At 36.6% G+C, this 23,310-nt stretch overlaps 1 protein-coding gene across 1 annotated transcript in view; it reads left to right on the top strand.

The window, feature by feature from the left end:
• HCN1 (hyperpolarization activated cyclic nucleotide gated potassium channel 1) overlaps nucleotides 1-23,310 on the top strand; it is a 188,537-nt gene that overhangs the window by 137,084 nt on the left and 28,143 nt on the right. Inside the window, exon 5 of the mRNA XM_062604286.1 lies at nucleotides 7,911-8,057. Within this exon, the coding sequence (XP_062460270.1) occupies nucleotides 7,911-8,057 (147 nt within the window). The remainder of the gene's footprint in view (nucleotides 1-7,910; nucleotides 8,058-23,310) is intronic.

Consider the following 23,310-nt stretch of genomic DNA (forward strand, 5'->3'; position numbering starts at 1 on the left):
AAAAAGGGGAAAATGTGCCCTATAAAATTACGCATTCTTTGTTTTTTGGGGGAGGCCACAACAGGTAATTGCATTACACAGTAGAATATCTGAAATTTAATTGAAAGAGTTTATAAGGTGTTTTGGCAAAGTGGTTGCTTTAAGATACACAACATTTTCATTCTAAATAGTATCTTAAATGGAAGTTATACATTTTCATTACATGGTCTTTGCACAGGATATTGCAAATTTTATCCCTTTAATCTTAAAAAAAAACGTTTCTTGAGGAAAGTTTGCTTTTAAAAAGTGATTTTACTTCCTAAGTGGAAAGTTTATAATCTTTCAGTACTCATTCATTGCACCTGCAGTTGCACTGCTGCAGAATGAAATCTCAACAAATGGAATACAGTTATACTGCTTAAACATTAATTGTCTGGGAATTTTTTGTCAGATGAAACTTCAGGCTGCATTTTTTAAATTCTTTCATCAATGTAATTTCAGATAAGTCAACATTCAGTTGAATGCCAGATTTCATTATAGGAGACATTACAGATATTTTCATGAATTGAAAACCAGAATGTTATTTTGATATGTTTTATTTTATATATGAATTGAAGTTTCTTGCATATTTAATAATTTGTATAATTCCATGATAATTTGCTTCTCCAGTTCACTTACGCATTTGAATAATTTTGAAGAGGCAATAAAACCTCTCACGTAGTTAATATAACAAGGCTCTCCCAGCTTCAATTCTTTGCTAATGTGTGATCATTGTTCAGTTCTGTCCATGTCCGCACACCTTCTTATCTCCAGAGCCATGTATTAGCACTGCTTATGGGGAGGTGACTATTTTTAATGCCAAACACACTTGCCACGAAGCAAAATTTTCCACCAAAATCATTAGACTTTGCATACGTCAAGAAAATTATATCAATTTTTCCATAAAATAATAAGAAGAAAAAGAATAAACAGCATAATTTTGATTTAGCTTAAATATTTTTACATTTTGTTTTGGAAAGCTTCAATATTAAACTGTATTTGCTTTATTAAACTGTATTTGCTTTATTAAACTGTATTTGCTTAAACAACCATTGCAAATGCCATCCCTCCAGTTCTGTACCTCACGATATCTGCTGAAGCTCCCCTTTTCCTGAAAGTTATTTGTTGTCTTATACCTTCTACAGAGAAGTGAGGGGGCTAAAACTCCATGAATAAACAAATTAATGTCAAACTGGGGCAACATTAAGTGTTTAAATGCTTTAAAACAATTCCTCCAACCTGTTTCAGAAAGTTTTTCACCCTTTTCTTCTCTGGGAAAAAAACAAAAAGCAAAACTGTCGCTAGAAAGTAAAATCTTGTGTCCATCAAAGTAAAGGACAAAAGGGGCAAGGCTCCTTGGTTTCTTCAGGCTGTTTCAGGGCCTTAGAGCACAATAGCAGCAATAATGTCTGCTTATATTTTGTGGAAAGTACAGGAGCCTGAGGTGTAAACTGCAGTGAATTTTCACAGGGATTAAAAAATAGCAGAAAATTGTTTCATAACATTGTAAACTGTGTGTTTATAGAAACACTCTACCAAGAAAAAGCTATTCAAATAATATTAAAATATTTGAGCTGTGCCTTTTTATTCAGCACATGAAACCTATTAAGATGAGCTGGCTTTTGAAATGTTTTGCCATGTAAGATAATTTACAGTCACTTGAATTGGGTCTAGTCACTACTAAAAAGTTAAACAGGGAGAAAATTTATAATTATATTGCTTTATTAGAATTAAATCTTATATACTTCAGACAGTTTTGTAGTTCAGTGCTTTTTGTCAGTTGGTGTTCAGTGATGTGATAGCATACTACCTTTTCCTTACTCTCATTCAGACAGAACTTCATATATTGCCTTTCTAATGCAGAGCACCCATCTCCTTTTTCCCCAAAGGAATCCAAAACACAAATATAAAATCCTTACCTGGCATTTCATGACCAAAGAGTCCTCAGTGCCTCCCTGTAGCATTCACTTTCTTCTGCTGGTAACCAAATTCGTTAGATTTCTTTCTTTAAGATTGAAATTTTAGCACACTTACATGGGTTACTGAACTTGAAAGTAATCCTTTAGTATTTTCCTATTGAATCAGAGATCATATATATGTATCACAACCAAAAGGTTAATATTTCAGAATCCTTAATTAAATTATTATTTTAAAATATATGGTTACAGTTGATGCTTAGCTAATTGGTCAGTGTTAGTCATTTGGATCTCCCCTAGTGTCAACGGAGAGGGAGATGAGGATGATGTGAGTTTATTACATGTATGCAAAACATGAAGCTTAGAACAAGATTAATCGCCCTTGTTATCTCTCTCTGGCATGAAAGAATCAGGATAACTGATGTAAATTAGACACTTGACTTTTAGAAAGCTGAATTAAGGTATCACATGAAACTTTCCAATCTTTATTGTCATTCCACATTTTTCAAGACTGTTTATCACAGAAAGAGAACAGTCTCTAATTCTGTAATTCTAAGAGTTTCTGTTCGAAGTCCAAGGTTAGAATCACAGCATCACAAAATAGTTAGGGTTGGAAAGGACCATAAGATCACCTGCTTCCAACCCCCCTGCCATGGGCAGGGACACCTCGCCCTAAACCATGGCACCCAAGGCTCTGTCCAACCTGGCCTTGAACACTGTCAGGGATGGAGCATTCACAGCTTCCTTGGGCAACCCATTCCAGTGCCTCACCACCCTAACAGGAAAGAATTTCCTCCTTATGTCCAATCTAAACTTCCCCTGTTCAAGTTTTGACCCATTACGCCTTGTCGTACTACTGCAGTCCCTAATGAAGAGTCCCTCCCCAGCATCCTTATAGGCTGGGGAGGGATACTGGAAGATACTGGAAGGCTGCTATGAGGTCTCCATGCAGCCTTCTCTCCAGGCTGAACAGCCCCAACTTTCACAGCCTGTCTTCATATGCGAGGTGCTCCAGTCCCCTGAATCTCCTTGTGGCCTCCTCTAAATTTGCTCCAACAGTTCCATGTCCTTTTTATATTGAGGATCCCAGAACTGCATACAGTACTCCAAGTGAGGTCTCACAAGGCTGGTGATATTCAGGTTTGCTGCCTTTTCATTCACTTGATAATTCACAAGTAGTAGTAGATGAAAATTTTCAAAGAGTAAAATCATTTAAGTATTAGGATGTGTAAGAAATTCCTGGGATCTCTTCAATGTGACACCTGCTATGTAGACTGTAATGTCTTATCTGCACAAAACTGATTTGCATTAGGTTATGTAGACCTAATTCTGCTCTTAGAAGCAAAGCTGGTGTAAGGCAGCAATTTTCTTTACTTTCACATGTACTGCCAGTCCTTCCCCTGATCTGGTTGTGGGCCCATTGCTGAGTTTGCCAGATACCAAGCTGGAGTAAGGCTAGTAGAAACGTACCTAAAGGTGCAACATTGTTACTGGGCTTGCATAATAATTTCAGGAGTTCAGTGATGGTATGAAGGTTATGATGGTATAAAACTTCAGATGCTAATGTTAGAGAAAGATCAAGATACTTTATAGAAGCAATGAGTCGAGTTTTGAGAGATGAGGTAATAGGAATAGGATGAAATTCAGAAATTCAGAATCCAATGACTCAGGCACTGATACAAGCTGCTGCTATAAACTGGAAGATGGGGGAACACAGCAATTGTAAGTGGCAAGGAGAAAATGAGGAATCTGAGTGATGGAGCTGCTCATAGAATGACTGTAAACAACCATTTCAATGCATTTTGGCTTTGCACTAAGTGGGAAAGAAATAATAGTACAAATCGGTCATATTTCCTCTAAAATAATATGTACGTTCTAGTAACTGCAGTTGGAGAAAGATGAACTCAGACTAGAATGGATGAAAAAGAAGAGGGCCAGTAGGCTGTCTTCAGAACAAAAAGTATAATGGACTACTTGGATGAGGCTGAGAAGAGACATGATTCCCATCTTTAAATACCCCAGAGAGACATACTAAGGGATAGGAGGTTTTGGAGGTGCCAGATAATTTTTCAGTAAGCATTAGCTGATTTAAACTGCATCTGCATACATTTAGACTGAAATTTTAAATAATGTTCAGAGATATATATAACACCAGTAAGCTTCTTGAAACAATATTCTTAAAGGACTGATGGAGAGAGAAAGTCTAACTGTTCTTGAGATGTCTTGATTTGTTTATAAGGAGTAGCATGATGTGAGGTTTTACAATACCAGGGGAATAAACTCAGTAACTCAGGGGACCTATATACCCTAATGTAGTTTAGAAACCATACAAAATTGTGATGGTTCTTTGCTTGATTTTCATTATTTAGAAAGGCTTCATCTTGATCAGATTGCCTCCTCTCAGCTTTCTGCTCCTTCTCAGTGAGTTAAATCTCCTTCACATATTATAATGCTGCTTAAATTCTTCTTACACATGGCAGGGAAACATTTTCAAACCATTTTAAGACTACTTATGAATTCATCACAACTAAACTGTGGACAGAACTTGCTTAATTCAGCAGATTTTACATATGATCTCTGCTTTGGGTTTACATTTCTAATTTGTATATAGGATTAAATTTTTCTTTTACATATCTCACTGAAATTTTGTTTGTATTCATAGGGCTGTGGCTTTGGCTGGCTAAAAACATACAATAATGCAATTATGTAAAGTCCTCTTTCCTCTTACACAGATACAAGAAAAGTTCCAGAGGTACTTCTGTGAATGTAGAATTAAGACATCTCTTTTCTTCACACACAAAAACAGACAAGGAGAAAACAAACAAAGAAACAAAACCACCAAACACCAACAAGACTTCCAAGAAAACCAAAATTTTCAATCTAGAAGAGAAAAGATGCAGGATGCATTGTGATGAGAATAGTTTTTAGGAAGAATTTATTTCACTCACATAAGAACATGCAGGTTCACCTGTCATTTGATGGATAACTCTGAATCAGTTACAGCTCTTTTAAATATGGTAAACATACAAAGTATTTACAAAAATATAACTTCACTGGCAATTTTATCTTTTTTTTTTCCCAGAAAATAATTCAGTTGTTTGTTATTTGCATTTAAAAAAAAAATAAATCCAGCAAAAATCAGTATAATTATTTAAAAAAAAAAATCTCAATTTCTAACCATTATTGATATGTGTGGTACCCACAGAGAATATATTCTTCAAAATGAAATTGGACAAATTAGTGATTTATTGCACAAAATGAACAAGACCATGCTAATTTTGCTCTTTCTGTATCTTCATTTTAGCACTTTTTTTTGCAGCTGGAATGTTACACACTACAGTCACAGCTAATCTGGGAAACCCTCAATATTGCCAATGACATACAGCAAGCTGAAAAAATGAACTTGCTTTTCTCTGAAATAAAAAAGCAATCATTACTTGGACTGAGTGAAAGATATCAGATGCTGAAGAAAAGAAAAAGTTAAATGTTTTGAGGGAACACTTCACATGAATGCTGTGGCAGGATGTCAAGAAGGGAGTAGTAGCAGCATAAATAATACAGAATATGAGTCAGAATCACACTCAGAAAGGTTAGGAAAAGATACATTACAGGGTGATGGCGATAGTGTACTGGACAGTCACAGGGTCAGATATTTTGACATGGAAGAGACCTTGATAGTATTTTCGATGGTTAAATGTTTCTGTGAATTGTGGGAGACTTTAAATTCATTGGTGTAGATTTTTTACTAATATGCAGCTGTCCCTATTATTGTGTGTGTTACAAATTTAGAAGCATTTTTAGACATAGCAGTGTATGTCATTACATTCCTACTAGTTTTATTTTTTGCTTTGCTAAAATTCTCATCTGTAAGCATAATTCTCGTGTAACCATAATTCATGGTAGGAAAAAGAACTGCTTCTATGGGAGAAAGCACCTATTTAAATAACAGCACTAAAGAAAGCAGGGTAAATTGCTGGCAAAGCAAACTGCTTTTAGCATGAATCTCTTCTTCAAGGTCATTCTGGTATAGAACTCCTTTGCAGCAACCTTGCATTATACATCTCAATGAATGAATGTATATTTTTTATTAGCAAGGATTACTTTTTATTGAGCATTGCTCAAGCATGTTTGTATGTAAATCAAGTCAGATAGAGGGGTGTAGTGAAGTCCTTTCCTTGTCCATGTCTGCTATGACACGTGACATGTGTTCCATATCCATACATGAAGCCAAAGCAATGAAGGGCTGGAGGGGACATTGCACAGTGCAGCATCTTCTCCTTTGTTTTGATGCAGAAAAGCTGTAGCGCTGCACAACAGCTGGAAATGTGTGACCAACTTGGTGAGATATGTAGACCACTGGGTGATCTGCTGTCCCTTTACTCCATGTAAATCTGTGCCTAGATGAGCTGTAACTCATAGGTAGGGTAATTTTAGAAGCAATACTTGGTTTATGATAGAGCGTCTGTCTTCTGGTGACCCAGATTCAAACCCGCAACGTATGGATAAATTTCTCCATATCAGAACAAAAACCAATGATGAGCACACAAATTTAAGTGTCACTTCTAAATGACGGAGGTGAGGAAGTCTTGCTTCAGAGGTGCAGAATAGCTGTACATGGGTTGAATCAGACTTACATATTCATCATGCGTTGTTATATTGTCCCATGCAAAATTACCTTCCTTTTATTTGTGGAATGCATGCTGTACAAGTGGCCTCATCTAATCTTTTGCCACTTTGTAAAGCAAAAACTAATTTCCGTTCCAGAGGATGGAGCAACCTTCAATTGCACAAGTTAGAGGATATGGGGTATATGCTGCAGTTCATGTATGTGAGCGCATGTGCATTATAAATTCATTTAATTGCTCTACAGAGATGATGATGCTAAGTAAGATTTCATTGGTTTGTTTTCTTTTTTTTTTTCCATCAAATACAGTTAGAATTGCCTCATTAAGCATGACAAAAATGAATTAAATAAATTAAGATTCTTTACCTAAGTAAACCAAGTTTTAACTCACCTATAAGCATGGGAGGGGTTTTATCCTTCTGTGCCTCAGTGCCTTATCCTCTTCATCTGAGCTAAGGATAGGGTGTCTGAGAGGCAGAAGTCTTGATCAGGCAATACTTGTCCATTTGTGGTTTGGGCAACTTCTCCGTTTTGTCGGCTCAAATGTATCATGCACTTTAGTACAGTTCAACTCTACATTAGTTTGCAACTTTCTTGTCTGAAAGTTACACCATTGAAAAAGGCTTCTGAAAAAGGGAAGCAAACAAAGCAGAAAGTGAGGCAGAGGACTAGTGGAAACAAGAAAACAAGAGGCAGAAGGCAGATGAAGTCGGGTCCTCTGAATCTCCTGGGTCCTGGCATCAGTCTGCTCCCCATCTTTCTATTTCATAATGCTATGCCTATTTCTCCAGTTCATTCCTTCTGAAAAATGCTTTCTACTTCATTATCTCCACAGATTTAAACTTTATTCTTCAGTCACTTTATAAGGATACACAACATTATATGTTACATATTAATGCAGCATAACCAGTTTCTGAAATTTCACAGCTTAAACTCTCTCTTAAGGCAGCACTAGAGATGTGGATACTGTGTATACAGGTTCCCTATCTGCTGCATAGAATGAGCTGAAATTGGTGTTGCTGTACTTTCACAGCTTTGGAATAGCTGGGAATTTAGGGAACACATGACAAGTGTGAGGGTTTGGCTTCTAAAACTTATATTTTAATGTGGATATTAGCATCAAGTGTCACCACTAAAGGCAGTTTCTGTGGCTTATAGTCATGCTGCCATGTGAGCGATATTAAATTAACCAATACTTGTGTGAGGGTTCTCTGACATATGAATAAAATGTTATCTCTGTAAAATATGTAAAGCTTAAGTGGATACATAAATGAATTTTCATTTTGTAGATGCCTTTAGATAAAGTAAAAAAGTGTAGATTTTTCTGACTTGCTCTTTTATTGTCCTGACAGTACAAACAAGTGGAACAATACATGTCGTTCCACAAGTTACCAGCTGAAATGCGTCAGAAAATCCATGATTACTATGAGCACCGCTACCAAGGCAAGATCTTTGATGAAGAAAACATTTTGAATGAGCTAAATGATCCTCTCAGGGAGGTAAGATTAAAGTATTTGGGTAGTTCTTCATGGTACGGAAAACTTTTATGGCTTTGCTGTTTCTGTGTTGAAATGCTGATTCTATTCTGTGACATTTAATCTTATTTGACCTAGTCAATGCATGACCAGGGGAATGAATTTTGTATTAGATTGGCACAAAGAAATAAGCAGATTTACACTCTATTCTAAACCAGTCTGTCAGAATCACTGCCACAAGGGGATGTCAGAGAGTAAAATCCCATCCTTAATTGTTGAAAGAAACTCATGGATTTCTGCCATTTTTGTAATAAAAGGGGCTGCACCAGAATGGTCTTGGGTGAGGTGAAGAGTTTTATCTGCTGTCCCTATTTGCTAACCATGCATCTGTCCAGATAAAACCACTGAAAGCCACCAGTGAAGGGAGAGCTGCTTTGCTTCATTCATGAAGTAGCATCCTTGGTTAAAATGGTCTTTACTTGAGATGAGGAAGCTGGAATATGATAAATAAAACATTAAAAAGTCTTTCTTTAAAACTATATCCTGCATTCCACCTTTGGGGGTTTCATTACGTTAGGTCATGTTAGGATAAGTTATGTGTGGAAGCACTTGGAATTTTCTTTGGTAAGGTGTTTGTGTGGGATGAAGGTAGTGTTCATCTTGCTTTAACAGAGGTTGATGCTTACTGGGAATATAAACGTGTCTCTCTTCTGTTGGATGGTGCCCATGCCTGACTTGCTCAAGGACGTTTGTGTTACCAGTTGGTTGATATACTTTACTGAAAGGAGAAAAAAAAAAACAACCAAAAAACAACAAACACAGGAGAATAATGAAGTTGAAAACTTCAGAGAGAAGCATAAACAGGGAAAAAAGACACAAGAAAAAGGCAGAATAAAGGAAGAGCAGTCTGCCGCATGATGAAACCTTGTGTTATTTCCAGTAATACCAAGTAATGCCTTTTGGTATCCTCTGCTATGGGAGAAGTGGTGTTTGAATGTGTTTATGTATCTGTATGGTGTTTGTGTATATATGTATGTATATATATATATATGCATATACATATACAACATCCAACAGAGCACAGGATGACATATGTATTTTTTGAAAGATACATGAAGGTGTTTGTTTGTTTTTAACAAGTTCTGTGGCATAAGAAGAGCATAGGTCTGTGACGGATGGCCTGAACCATTGAATCCTGTTCTCTGTTATGAAGGGAAAACATAACAAAGTTGTTTTGTTATACAATCCATTGCCAAATGGATTACAATGTTATACATGGATTTCAAATGTTATACAATCCATTGCCAAAATCAATCCAGTTCCATATTTAAAATAGTTATAAGAAACAATATAACAAAGAAATAAGAAACAATATCCATTCATGGGATTTGAGGGCATCTGGCACACTTTCGCCATGTCTGTATTATGGAATTCCAGTAGTGGCTTACTGGAAATGGCAACTGGAAATGGTGAATGGTGCCCAGTATTGCTGGGTCATTGCTGGATCGTTCAAGTCAAAATCAGGCCAAACCATGATTGCTCTAACAATTTAACATTACAGATGACTGAATTCCAGAGCAGGGGCCCACTTATTTCTCTAGATTTAGCCTGAGTCCTTTCATTATATTGTAAATTTGTAAGTGTTTTGAAGGGCTGGTGGAGGGCTCTGGCTTCTGTACTGCCTCTGACAGCTTACTCTGTGGCTCTCCTTGGTAGCTCTTCAATTGTCAAGAGGAGAAAGTGCTATAAAAATCTATTATGTAGGACAAGAAAAGTGTAGGAATTATCCCTAAAGTACACTGACAGCCTGTCCTGGGTTCAGCAGTAGCAGTCATTTTTTGTCCTTCTTAGTAGCTGGTGCAGTGCTGTGTTTTTGACTTTCAGGCTGGGAACAGCGCTGATAACACCGATGTTTTTAGCTGCTGCTTAGTAATGTTTAGTCTGACCAAGGATTTTCTGAGTCTCATGCTCTGCCAGGGAGGGGGCGAAGCCAGGACGAAGCAGAGACAGGACACCTGACTCAAGCTAGCCAAAGAGGTATTCCATACCACAGCACGTCATGCCCATGATGTAAAACTGGGGGCAGTTACCCGGAAGGGCTAGACCACTGCTCAGTTGGGCTGGGTATTGGTCAGTGGGTGGTGAGCAGTTGTATTCTCTTCCCTTGTTCTTTATCATTGTTATTATTGGTGGCAGCAGTAGTGATTTGTGTTATAACTTAGTTACTGCACTGTTCTTATCTCAACCCGTGGGAGTTGCATTCTTTTGATTCTGCTCCCCATCCCTCAGGGAGCAGGGGGAGGAAGAGTGAGCACACAGCTGCGTGGTTTCTGAGTGGCAGGCTGGGCTTAAACCACGACACAGTCAAACTATGAATCTTGGCCAGTATGGGACTTTTGTTTTGTTAAAAGAACATGAGCATGTACCAAAACATTAGTCACTGATATCAGAAATGGTTTCATCTATTTCTGCTTTTAAGGAAAGCATTTCTCCATAAATGAGGTCTAATACCCTTCCATTGCAAAATATTTTTTTACTCACACCAGTTTACAGTTATGGCACTCTAATTACCTGTCTTTTTCTCCTTTCTTCCCCCCTGTTTAGTCACTCCCCTCCTCTGTTCCCTCCTTCCTCCCTTCCCCCCTTCCTTCCTTTCTTCCTTCTTTTTTCTTCCCCTTCCCCTTCCTCTTTCCCTTCCTCTGCCTCTTCCTTCTCTTCCTCTTCTCCTTTTTTTCTCTTTTTCCTTTTCCCTTTTTTCTTTTCCTTTTCCTTTTCCTATCCTACTTCTGCACCTTCCCTTTCTTTTTTCTTATTCTCTAAGAAGAGCAAGTCAAATTTGGTCAAGCATAAAAAACAAAAAGCACTTCTAGGGAGAGATAAAACATGGATAATTTCAAAAATTAATGAGCCACTAAAAACAGGGCGTAATAATAGAATTTCACAGAAGGAATAGCTTTTTTTTGCTACGGTTTAGGTTTTGCTACGGTCATGCCATACTTAGCATGTCTTCTTTGTTCTCTGTATTATATAGGAAAAAAACACTTAAATCAGCCCAGATCAGGTCTCACACTGCACTGATTACAACATAGTAGTTGTTCCAGTTGGGTGTTTGCTTAGTTTAGCAGTTTCAAATTCTATTTTAACTACTACTTCAGTATGTGCAGTCTGGTACTGCAGATAGTGGCTATTTGGTTTTACTAATGGATAATAAATTAGAGCCTTTTAAAGGCAGAACACAATTGCTTGTTCATGGATGGGATATACCATCTTACGTGCCAGTAACTGCACCGGTCTATAAAATCCAGGTGATAGCACGGATGTCCTAGCTGCATCATTTAAGAATGACTATTTACTGCATTTCTTCGGTTTTTAATGAATCGTGCATTTTATTATACTTTTGTTCAGTGTAGGGTAAGAATTAAACATTCAGAGTCTTCAGAGGGCATACTTAGCTTGATGAAAGTAACTTCTGATGAAGATATTCAACTGAAATCTTTATTTCCTCACAGCAAGAAGAACAAACGAAACCACACACAAACTACTGCATAATTATAGCATGAATATCATCAAATATTATAAAAAAAAATAAAATTGCAGTGTTTACAGTTCTTGCTGTTCTCAGTCATCTGAGTTTACTGTATGGGCTGAAATTTTCCACAGCTAGGTCCTTAGGAATGATGACCTTTTCTTGGTTCCTTGCCAAGGTTTAACCCCAGCCGGTAACTCAGTAACACTCAGCTGCTCACTCATTACACCCCTCTCTACCCAGCCCCGTTGGGACAGGGAGGAGAATAGAAGAAAGATAAAACCTGTGAGATAGCAACAGCTTAATAATTAAAGTTAAATATAAGAAATAATAATAATATAACGGTAATAATAATGGGAAAAAGAGAGGAAGACGAATAAAATTCAGGAAACCCAAGCGATGCACAATACAGTTGCTTACCCATCCTTGAACAGCAATTGGCCCCTCCCAGCCAACTCCCCCAATATATATGCAAAGTATGACATTCTGTGATATGGAGTATCCCTTTGGCTAGTTTGGGTCATGTGTCCTGTCTCTGCTTCTTGTGCCCCTTCTCACTGGCAGAGCATGAGACACTGGAAGTCCTTGATCAGGGTAAGTGCTATTTAGCAACAACTAAAACACTAGTGTGTTATCAACATTGTTCTCAGACTAAATCCAAAACATAGCACTGTACCTGCTGCTACCAAAAAGATTAACTTTATCCCAGATGAGCCCAGGACATCCATTTTTTTAAAACTTTGTCTTACTCTTTTTAGCAGAAAAGTAATTATTCATTATATAAATATGATCATTCAACCATTAAAAATAGCTAAAGGACATAGAATTACAGTAAAAATTTTGGTGTAAAATAATTCTTGTGATAAATGCTACAAATAAAGTTTTATATGCTTATAGTAGAGGGAAGACTTTTTGTTAACAGAGAATGGATCTTCATTTTACTGAGCTTCTGAAAATTACATATGGAACATTCATAGTATAGATTAGATTATTAAAATAATGAAAAGCTAAGAAAAGGCTTGATACATGTGTGTGAATAGCTGACATTGTTGGGTAACAGAAATGAAAAAAAAAGTAAAAAATCCTGAAAATATTTAAGTTTTACAAGGCTGTCTGTAAATGCTTCATAGCTGAGTAAAGCAACTGATTGCTGACCTGTATCATTGAAGGACAAGCTTGTATTAATAAGGAGACTCCCTTCAATGACTGGGAATTAAGGTAGATGCTTGAAAATGGGACTTAAAAACTTTATCTTCTCTCCAGTTAAGTTAGTTGCCCAATTTGGATCTATTAGTCTCACGCTAATGTACTTAATTAGATACCCTCAGCTATATGCACTCAAACTGAATTAACCATGCTTAGCCGTATTTGGCATCCTACTACCTGCTCATAAAGAAAAGTATGATGAAATTAAAGAAGTAAATGTTTCTTTTCATTAAATACAGAAATTTCACTCTTACTGAAAAGCATATCTCTTTTTCACAGTTAGACTTACCTGGTAATAACTGGACAGCCTTCTTGACAACTGGATAGTCAGAATACTCCTGGCAGTTATAATTTCTGTAGAGACAGAAGATTTTAAATTGCTTCTACCTGGCCATGAAGGATTGGATTCATTAAACCTCTCTGTAGCTCCATATGAGTTCTGCAACAAGTCTGAGCTAATCATCAGGCCCTTTCTGCACATATCACCCTTCATATATACTCTTACTATAAAGCAAACCTAGCTGAGTAGCTTAGAAAAAGGGCTTCATCTTCAAAAAGCAGCTGCATGAGAAACCATCTCCACATTTGGAATTGAGCCTTCTTGAAGCAAAAGTGATAGTATGGTCAATTCCTCCTACCCTTCGCATGCTGGTTACAATTTTGATAACATCCTTAAACTCTATTTTTTTCAGGTTAAAGAAACCTATTGCACTTAGTTCTTTCTTGCATGGAAGTCGTCTCATCCATGGTCATCCTTGCCATTCTCAATTTTTTTCCTGGCTCTACTGTAGGCATTTTAGAAATGAGAGCACCAGATCAGCAGCCGGCATAATGATGGTATAATAATATGAGTAATTCTTCTTCTAATAGTTCCTAATATTAATTTGCTGGTTTTAATGGCTGCCAACTCTTGAGGTTTTTTTTCTTAATTATAACTTTAAGAGCTAACTTTTAAGAGGAAATGGATATGTTATTTTATGTATTTGTCTAGGTGTATCACTTAACATTGTTTTCCATCAGTAATTTCCAATCAGCCCATAGTAAGCTGCTTTCAGTTTCTTTTTAACAAGCCTCTTCAACTTTACCCAGTGCTGTTTTTGAAATTGAGCAGGCCTGTGTGAAGTCCTTAGCCTTCATTGTTCCCTGAGGGACAGTGAATGTAAGTAGATTATGGTACCTTTTATAGCCTAATGAGTCAGGTGTAAAGATCATGTATGGTGCTTAGTGGTACCTCAAGGGTGGCATTTTGTGACAGTTTTTTGTAATGGAGGCACTCTCACAACAAAATAATGGGAAGCTTCCATTACTGGTAATAGTATTTGTATCTGAGTGAAAACAGGACCAAAAGAAGGTAAGTTTGGTACATGTAGACAAATCGAGTAGTATATTTTTAGAAAAAGTATTTGGCCAATTCAAAACCAAATTTAAAATTATCAATTTGGTAAGATCACTAATTTTTTGGTAGTTATTAACCTTCTCCTTTCCCCCATTAAAACTTACTTCCTTTTGTAACATTTTTCCTCTATTTAGTATTTATCTTTAGAAATCACAAAACATTATGTTCACATTAAAATATACTATAATCCTATGCACAAAGGGTGAAACATCTCCAGAGTTAATAGTATGAGGCCAAAATGTGGTGTGATTACACCATAGTATGCTTTAATCCTCTTTAATAGTGCAGTCATTATGATTTATGGATACAGGTCATAAAACATTAAAATAATACAATCAAATGAGTTTATTAAAAAACACTAAACTGTCAAAGTCAACATTGAATTATTGGAGATTCCAAATATTTTACTTCCATGAGAACTTATGTCCATAAATTTAGCTCATAAAAGATGGAAGTAATTCTTTCCTTATAATCTACTGTAATTTTATACATTTTTACATGCCATGAACCTTGGTATGAAGCTGAAAGAGAGGGACGAGGGAAAATACATCAGAATTATAGATGTAGTCATACTGGAACTCATTTAGGTATATCTTTATATAGCGATATGCAGAGAGTGAATACCTCTATCTAGTGCATTAAAGATTTTTTTTCAATAGACACAGATAAAATGTAACTTTAGTTCATAATTTCATACTGAAATCATTAATTAATTATACAGTATGTCAGACATACCGCAGCATTATTTATTTGACAAATGCTGTGGGGGCAGGAGGGGAGGGGAAGAGTCTTGATATTTTTCAAATATCCGTGTAAGGTATGCTTAAATAATACCCTAAGGCTCAAGCAAAATCCTGAAAACCTTTCAGAAAGGACTGTAATTAAGTTTTCAAAATTAAAAACAGGAACAAATAGGCCATTTTAATGTTGGAAATGTGCAGACAATCACCAAGTGATTACATTATTCTGTTTTATGACACTTTACCCCAGCAGGTGTGACATTCTGTGTGCACACTCAAATCCATTTCCCAGGGACCTAAGGACAATGTTGATTGATTACCGAACTGCTTCCTTATATATGCACATACATGGGCATACGTGCTGCAGTTGAGACACAGCGTTTGAATTGTTGACTACTTCAATTGCTGCTGCAAATATTCAAGAAAATTCGATCACAGTCCTTTCTGTGTTTGAAATTCTTTGTTACCAAATCCATCCTGAGCTGAGACATGCTTTGGCAAGTCCAAGATCTAACTGCTTTCAATAATACAGATAGTAAGACACGGACAGTTCTCAGTAGGTATGAGTTTGAACAGTGTTGTTACTGCACCTATGAGAGTCCTTTGTCATAATTGTTTAATCAATATTTCAGACATGAAAGTTCTTTTATGAGCTCTTCAAATTTACTAATCCAAATCAAATCCCAAATCTTTGTGCACTAGTTGTCTTTCATAGAAAGGTAAGTTGTTTGAGAAAAGTATCAGACTATTTAAATGCAAACTAAATGCTGTAAGAGATGTAAAATCCCCTTACAGAAGAGTAAATCCAGTCTGTGCCTGCTCCTGTCTGAACTGCTATTCAGGCATCTGAAGAGCAAAATCAGAAACATTTTTGTGGATACCAGGGTCCTAATGCAACAGAGTACAGAGCAGAATTTTGCACCATTGCCTTACTCAGTCTGAGATCATGCTTCCAAGTGTCTGCTGTGTGTTGCATTTTAATGAAGAACTGTTCAGCTAGCTGATACCCAGATACTGCTGGGGCAGTGGATGGAAAGAGTGAAGCACTTCTGTTTTTTAATTCCTTGATGCAGTTCCAGCTCAGTAACCAGGGAAGGTTACTACTTATTAGACAATGCTTACCACAGCACCTTCATTCCTACTAGGTCTGAATATGCCGTTGCAATTATAGATGGCATTGCTGATTTATAGGATGTTAAAAATAATAGCAGAGTACTTTGGATGATTTCTGCATTATTTCTCCTCGTTTAAAACTGCTTCCTTTGGTTTAGTTACTGTCCTTTCTAGTAGAATTTGGAAGTTTGGGGTTATTTAGCTAAATCCACATGGTCTTTTGCTCTAATCCCTAGCTATGAGTCAATTATGTTAAAACATCAGAAATTAACACGTTCCTTTGAACCCTTTAGAGAACAGTTGAAGATAAATGAAAAAATAAAGAAATGCAAATTCTTAATGCAGGGTTGGAAACTAAGTGGCCTGTTTTAATTCAAGATTAGAAGATTCAGGATCTGCCTACAGGAAAGCACACTGGTACCTGTCAGGGTTCTCCATTTTCCCTCATGGGCTTCTGCAATAAGAAGTGATGGCACTTACATAAGGAGAACATGGGAAGGAGAAATGGGAACACAGACGGTGGGATGCAGCCCTGATCCCAGTAAAAAAGGTGTTGCAGGCAAGACATGGATGCATGATATAGACATGCCCACATCCCTTTCCTGTAAATCTCATCCTTGGAGGTGAGGGGAGCATCTGTTCCTTCATTTTTTTTCTATGGAATTCAAATTCTAGATACAGAAGTAGGGGAAAGTCCTTTAAAGCCAATTTGTTTGAAATCAGTAAAAGTGCTATGGGGGTCATGTAATACGAAAGTTCCTCTGCTGGTTGGGCACCCTTTAAATGTTCCAGTGTCCATGAAAGTCACCACAAATAAATACTAGAGCTGTGACTCACTACCACTAAGAGGAGATAAATATGCCATGAACTGTCTGATACAGAAGCAAATGCATGTGCCTATTTTTATGCACTCAGATGCACATTATGATTATGATAGTAAAAGCATAGGGTAGAAGGGTACATAGCAGAAGGGTACACAACATTTCCCATGCATGAATTTGGAGTTGCCTTTTAAAAGCATGTGATCTCAAGGGCAAAGACAAGAAGAACAACAAACAACAGTGCAGTCTGTTCTGAACGCACATATATGAACTTAATTTCCAGTTGGTACACTGGTGATTTAAGAAAGTAAACCTTGTTAAAGCTGTGGGAGATACCCAAGTTGAACTCTGCACATCAAGGGTCATTTTCTTTGCTTTTTTTACTGGTGCCACTCGAACAAAAAAAATTGTACATTATTGTCAAACCCACACAAGCCTCTGCCTAATCTGTAGTATTAGACTGTTGCTGTTATCTACCAGTTAAATAATTATAACATTTTCACCAAAAATTGTATTGCAGGTAAGCCAAAGGTGAAATAATGATTTCTCCCCTCCACTAAAGTCTTAGTACCTGAAAAATCAGTGGTATCCTCCTCAGTTGCAAAATAATATTTTGAAAGTTTAATCACTTTTGATGAAGAGTCTTTAAATAAGAGATTAAATGAAAATTGGAATTGCAAAAAAAATGTTGACATTACACATAAATGGACATGTAATGAAATTTATAGAGACACGGATGCACAAAGTGTTGAATTACACTTGTTTAATTTAAAGGTAGGCATCTAACTCAGAAGGAACCTAGTGTCTGATATTTTTAGTGATTTCAACAAGTCTTCCTTCCCTTGAGACTGAGCTACTGCGTTACAAGTTTGCTAGTGATGAGTGGTGTTAAAACTGGTGCAAAATGTGGAGCCTAACAATGCGGCTAGAGGTACAGACTTTGTGATAGCTCCTGGGCTGAGTTCAAGGCAATGGTTTTTATCTGATGTCTCTGTCTCTTTCCTGATACCTTCACAGGGTCCTGCTCAGCAGTAGCACTGGATCCTCCGCCAGCCTCCTAAGAGTACAGCACTGACTGGCGAGGAGTTCCCTAAGAGGATTTTAATCTCCCAGCTTGTTCTGTGGAGTCTGTGATGATTTTCTTCTGAAAAAGTCTGTTTTATAATTTTCCCATATTTGTGAAAGCAAAAACTCTGTGGTTGGTTGAGAGGACACTAATAAGGTGCCCTAAAGCACATAGAGTTGCAAGTTTTATGAGCTAATCATTGCCTGTTTGTATGCTGTGATCTCTATAGCACATTTGAAGCAATGGATCTTGCCTTGCTAGAGGGTTAAACCATTTCATAGATAAAATAGATATGTTTGTGATTATATATATTTTGCAGAAAAGCCATATTGTTTGTAATTAACAGTTTTCATTTTAGCTTGGATTTCAATCATTAGTTAACTGTGCTGCTGAAGACTATTACTTACTTTTGTGATCTCAGGAATGTCTCTTACAAAAGTAAGGTTTTTTACATTCAGAGTGGGGAGTTTTTTCTTACATTGAATTGAAAATCAGGAAGCAAAGATGGGTCTGTGTCTATTAAAAGAAGTAAGAAAAGAAAGAACTGCTGAGAATCATTTGAAAAAATGTACCTGATGAGAGCATTATGCTCTGGGAGTTGCATTTTGGAAATACAGTGGTTAATATAGACATCCACTGTCCCCAAAGCAAAAATCTATCTACTCATTTAACTACTCATTGCCACACACTTTGTAAACTCTTGTGTATTTCTGAAAACTTAAATCTTCAAAATCATCCATGTTTCACCAAGGACAGAAAGTCTTCCATCAGTAGAGCTTGGAAATCGAATAGTTCATGCTTTTTAGCATCTGGCATGAAACAGATTCATTACTAAGAGGGAGAGAAATGCTTTCAATTCTATGTGTGAATGGCTTAATGTATAACAGACCTTGAAAAGAATTAAGAGGCAATGACATCTGTAGAGAAACAAAAATGGAGATGTATGTAGCTTGCTTTGTCATTCTCTAACATCAGATATGCTCTTCATAATATTGATACATATGGCAATGGGACAAACTTAGAATGTGAAAAAGAGCTTAATAGCCTTCCTAAGCCATTATTTAAAGTTCATGGCTGGCCTATTTTTAGGCCACCATGTGAGACTATGTTCACTGAAAATAGATACAGATCATGTGTCCTTGCAGAATATAGAACATCAGGACATTTCATTTCCAAGGAATATAATTGGGACTGGAAGCAGAATCTTCTTTCATCTCACCTTTTTGCTTGTAGATTATAAATTCAGTTATACAAGCACACACTCTTACACGAATTATATTAACCCCTAAATAATTAACTAGAAGTAATCTGAAATACAGTTCTAATGATACATGCAAATTAGTTAAACTTTTTTTTTTTTTTTACATGAAAAGTGCAAAATGTACATTGGTACTCATATAGATATGTCAGTGTACACATACAAATATATGTGTGGGAGAGCATATATATGTATGTATATACACACATACACAGGCTTTCAGGCACACATGCAAACACATATTCAAGATGTATGAGCGAGAAGAATACCATGTAATACTGTGTTGATATCTTTGCATAGGACTACGTATATACATTGCATTATGTAGGCCAATATGGTCTGTGTTTCTCACTGCTACAGTATACCTCAACATGTATTTCCTATGCCATCAGTCTATGTTTATATTACCTTAAACTGAACTGTAATGGCAAGAGTTTGAAGGGCTCTCCTATGATCTAAAATCAATATAGATATATTTATTAATACAAGTAGAGATTAAGATACAGTCTTAAGATCATTTTAAAATCTTTCTGAATAAATTATAGAAACATTTTTATGGAAATAATCCTCAGCCTATATTTAATTCATGAAGTGAGTAATGTAATTATAGTTAAAAGGTATTAGTGATAAAATGAATTTTAAACTTTGGGCAAGCAGATGAACTGAAATTGTTTTGAAAAAGAATATTTAACTGATGTAAAGAACATGCCTATGCATGTGCATCATGTGGCTGCTGGGTCTCATGCACAGATGCTAATAGCAGTTCCCAAGTGCACTGCTGTCATCAGGCCCTCTAGCTTTTAGTGCATGTCTAGTCCTGGAGGGAAAGCACAAACAAAAATATTTAAGACCTTAGAGATTGCATGCAGAGAGCAAGCACAGCATAGCTACTAAATATACATGACAGAAGACTACAGGTATCTCCTCTGGTTTCTTGTGTATTATTTACATAGCTGCTTCCTCTTCATGTTCCCTAGAACAAAAATTTTCAAGCTGTGGAAATGCTGAGATGGCCTATGCACCCTTGATCTCTCAAGGCTTGACTGTGATTTGGCTCCTAGTTGCAGTGTGACTCTTTGTTGCTCTGATATTATGCCATTATTAAGTGTGTCTGCTTACTGGATGTTTAAGGAGTCTGATGCATTAATTTTACTCTAGCTGTTATTACTAATCCACATTGACTAGTTTACTCCTGCCAGTTTGCCTTCTCTCTCTTCCACACGATCTCCTATCAAGGCTGCTCTTGCTGTCACCATGCCTATTTGGACTCCTCAGAATTTCTTCCACTCTTTACACCTCCTGTGCCATTTATGTGTCTGTTTCCCCTGCAGCTACCAATATTAGTCAAAGTGACACTCTCGAGCAAATTCTGTCTCCAGGGCTGTCTGCCTGTCACTCTGCTAAGTTCTTCCCAGAGACTTCATCTTCATTTTTACTATTGGATGATATCTCTTCTGGAGCCATGTTTCCATGTCTCACCCATATAACTGAGCATTGTCCTTCACTGTAAAACTGATCACTAGAATCAGTGCTTTCAGTATTTTTCTACTTCTGCATGCTTGCACTCTGTCACAGTGGCTTGGATGTGGGTCGTGAGCTCCTTACAGTCATCTGAGTAGTAACTTGCTACTCACAGCATAACATCACCTTTGCACTTGATCACACTCCAGCACTCTTTTAAGTAGTTTCCTTTAAGAGGAACTTTCACATGGTCTCATAATTAGGTTGTCCCAGTTCACATAGCAAAGCAGTGATGAAGGCTGATTCAGAATTAGACAGGGATTGTGCATCCTCCTTATCTTCCTTTCTTGCTGTTATATATAGATGTGTACATATATAGCTGGCATTGTAAATATTCTAGCGTATACACACACAGACATTCAGAGTTCTGTTACACATTTGTCTAAGAAACACAAATTTTCTTATTGTTTACGAAAGCTTTTTTCCATTTTAAGATGTAGATTGTACATAATGTAGCAATGTTTAGATTTTATGTGTTATGTAAAGTTAGGAGTTTGCTGTTTCTCCAGTATCATAATATAGATTAGGCCTTAATTGAATAGTTACAAATCAAATTAGATGCAAACAGAAATGTACTTTAAAACTCTAAACATAATTTCATTGTGGATATTTCAAGCTCAGTTATCTGGGATTTATCCAGTATAATCAGTAAGATTTAATTTAAGCCACTTAATAATTTTATACAGAGAGGCTTTAACCAATGGGCTTTTAATTCATAATAAGAAGTAAGTGTTAACCTAGCAATTAACAAGATAACAGTATTTGTGATCCAGAGCTCTTGGAGAGCCTTAAAAATAACTCAGTGAACAAAACCACTGATTTTAAAATAACTGTTTTCCTGGTTGTTGTTGTTACAGTGTCAGCTAAACCATACACATAGAGTGTAGATAAAGCACATTCTCTGGAGAAATCCTTGCTGACTCAGTTGTTTTGGCAGTTCAGGTTGCATCACACAGGGGACTAGAGAAGGGACAGAGAGGGAGGGATGGTATGGCAGAAGGAATTTCTTGCCTGTTTCAGAGTTTGCAGTAAACTCTTTGTGGAACCATTCCCAGCTCCAGTTTTTGGTTTGGAGTAAACAAGTACAAATCAGAAATAAGTCAACAAAAAAAAGCTGTATTCAAGCTGTAGCTTTCTGTTTCCTCCAAGGCATGTTTTATCCTGCCACCTAGTTCTTCAGTACTTCTTTTTAGCTCAGTCAGCCTTTTTCTAGCTTCAGACACAGATTTTTAACTCCCTGCTTTCATCCACAAGTTATTCTCTTCATGGCTTTCTCCTCAGTGAGAGAAACTGTGTTGCTCAAGTATCATGTTCTATTCTGCATTCTGCTTAACATATTTTACTCAAAAAAGCATCAAAATCAATATACCATCAAAACAGGCCACACAAATACTAAGTGTAACTCAGGCTGCCTTGGTGAAACTCCATTGTTGCTTCCTCTTTTTCTTTCTTTCATTCACAATCACTCTTCCTTGTAATTGGGTGAATCAAGCATTGTCCTGAGAATAGCATCACTCTTTCCAGTGTTCTAAAACAAAGCCTTTTTTTTTACTGGCATCAGATGAAATCTTACTGACTTCGGTGAATATAAGAAGTACTAAAGAAAAAAAAAAGAAAGCTAAAAGTAGCATTTGAGCTTTTCTTTTTTTTCTCAAAGAATATAATACGAGGAAGCTGCCACAGATCCCGTAAAAGGTCAAACACAGATTGATTGGTGTTAGCAAGTGGTGTCATTGGAGTTTCAGTACAGATGCACAAGAATGCTTATGTTTCCAGGATCATTAGATCACCAGATAGATGAGGTGACTGGAAGATCCAAAGACAGTGGAAATGAAATGCTACAGTAGGTATGAACCTGTGAGTAAGCAGACTAGATAAAGTTTTGTAATTGTTAGCAAAACTGTTTCTTAATCACTGTTTTAAAAAAAAGTGAGTTTTGCTTCATTCATTTGTACAACAGACATGTCACACTCTTCCATGTACTAAGACATTTCTGATACACATACGAGTAAGACACCAGGATTTTGTAAACTTCACAACTTTTAGGATTCCCCTTTCTGCCACAATTTGACAATAAATGTATTTAAATCTGTAGGCTCATTGGCATAATGGGAAAACTTCAGCATTTAAAATGCCTCACTAAAACAAGGTTTCAGTCTTAAGTACCCCTTGCCCAAGGTATTATTAAATAAATTACCATAATATTAGTGAGTACAACACACAAATGTACACATATACAAATGGGAATAAAGATATTTGGTTCCTCAGGGGAAAAAAAAAAAAATAGTGATTGTTAAATGCATTTGCAAATTGCAGTTTATTTGTTCAGTTTATAAAAGAGAACAGTCTCTACAGCAACTGCTAAATTATACAGCACCAGTTCTATATTACCTTCTGTAATAAACTATGGGTGTTTTGTTACTAAAAGCATTCAGGTAATTCATTCAGCAATACAGTGCAGAAGGGAAAACCTGCAAGAAGTAGAGATTGGTCAACTGGGCCAAACTTTAAGTACTTATCTGGATTATAAGGATTTCTGAAGCTTTGGAAATTAGACTTGCTATCTCACAATTACAAGCAGCCTTAAAACATTGCCTGTATTGCTGTTTTCATTTTGATGCCTCTTATCC

The sequence above is a fragment of the Pezoporus occidentalis genome, unplaced genomic scaffold, assembly GCF_034315485.1.
Source record: "Pezoporus occidentalis ecotype Australia unplaced genomic scaffold, CSIRO_AGI_Poc_V1 ctg85, whole genome shotgun sequence".
Lineage (NCBI taxonomy): Eukaryota > Metazoa > Chordata > Aves > Psittaciformes > Psittacidae > Pezoporus > Pezoporus occidentalis.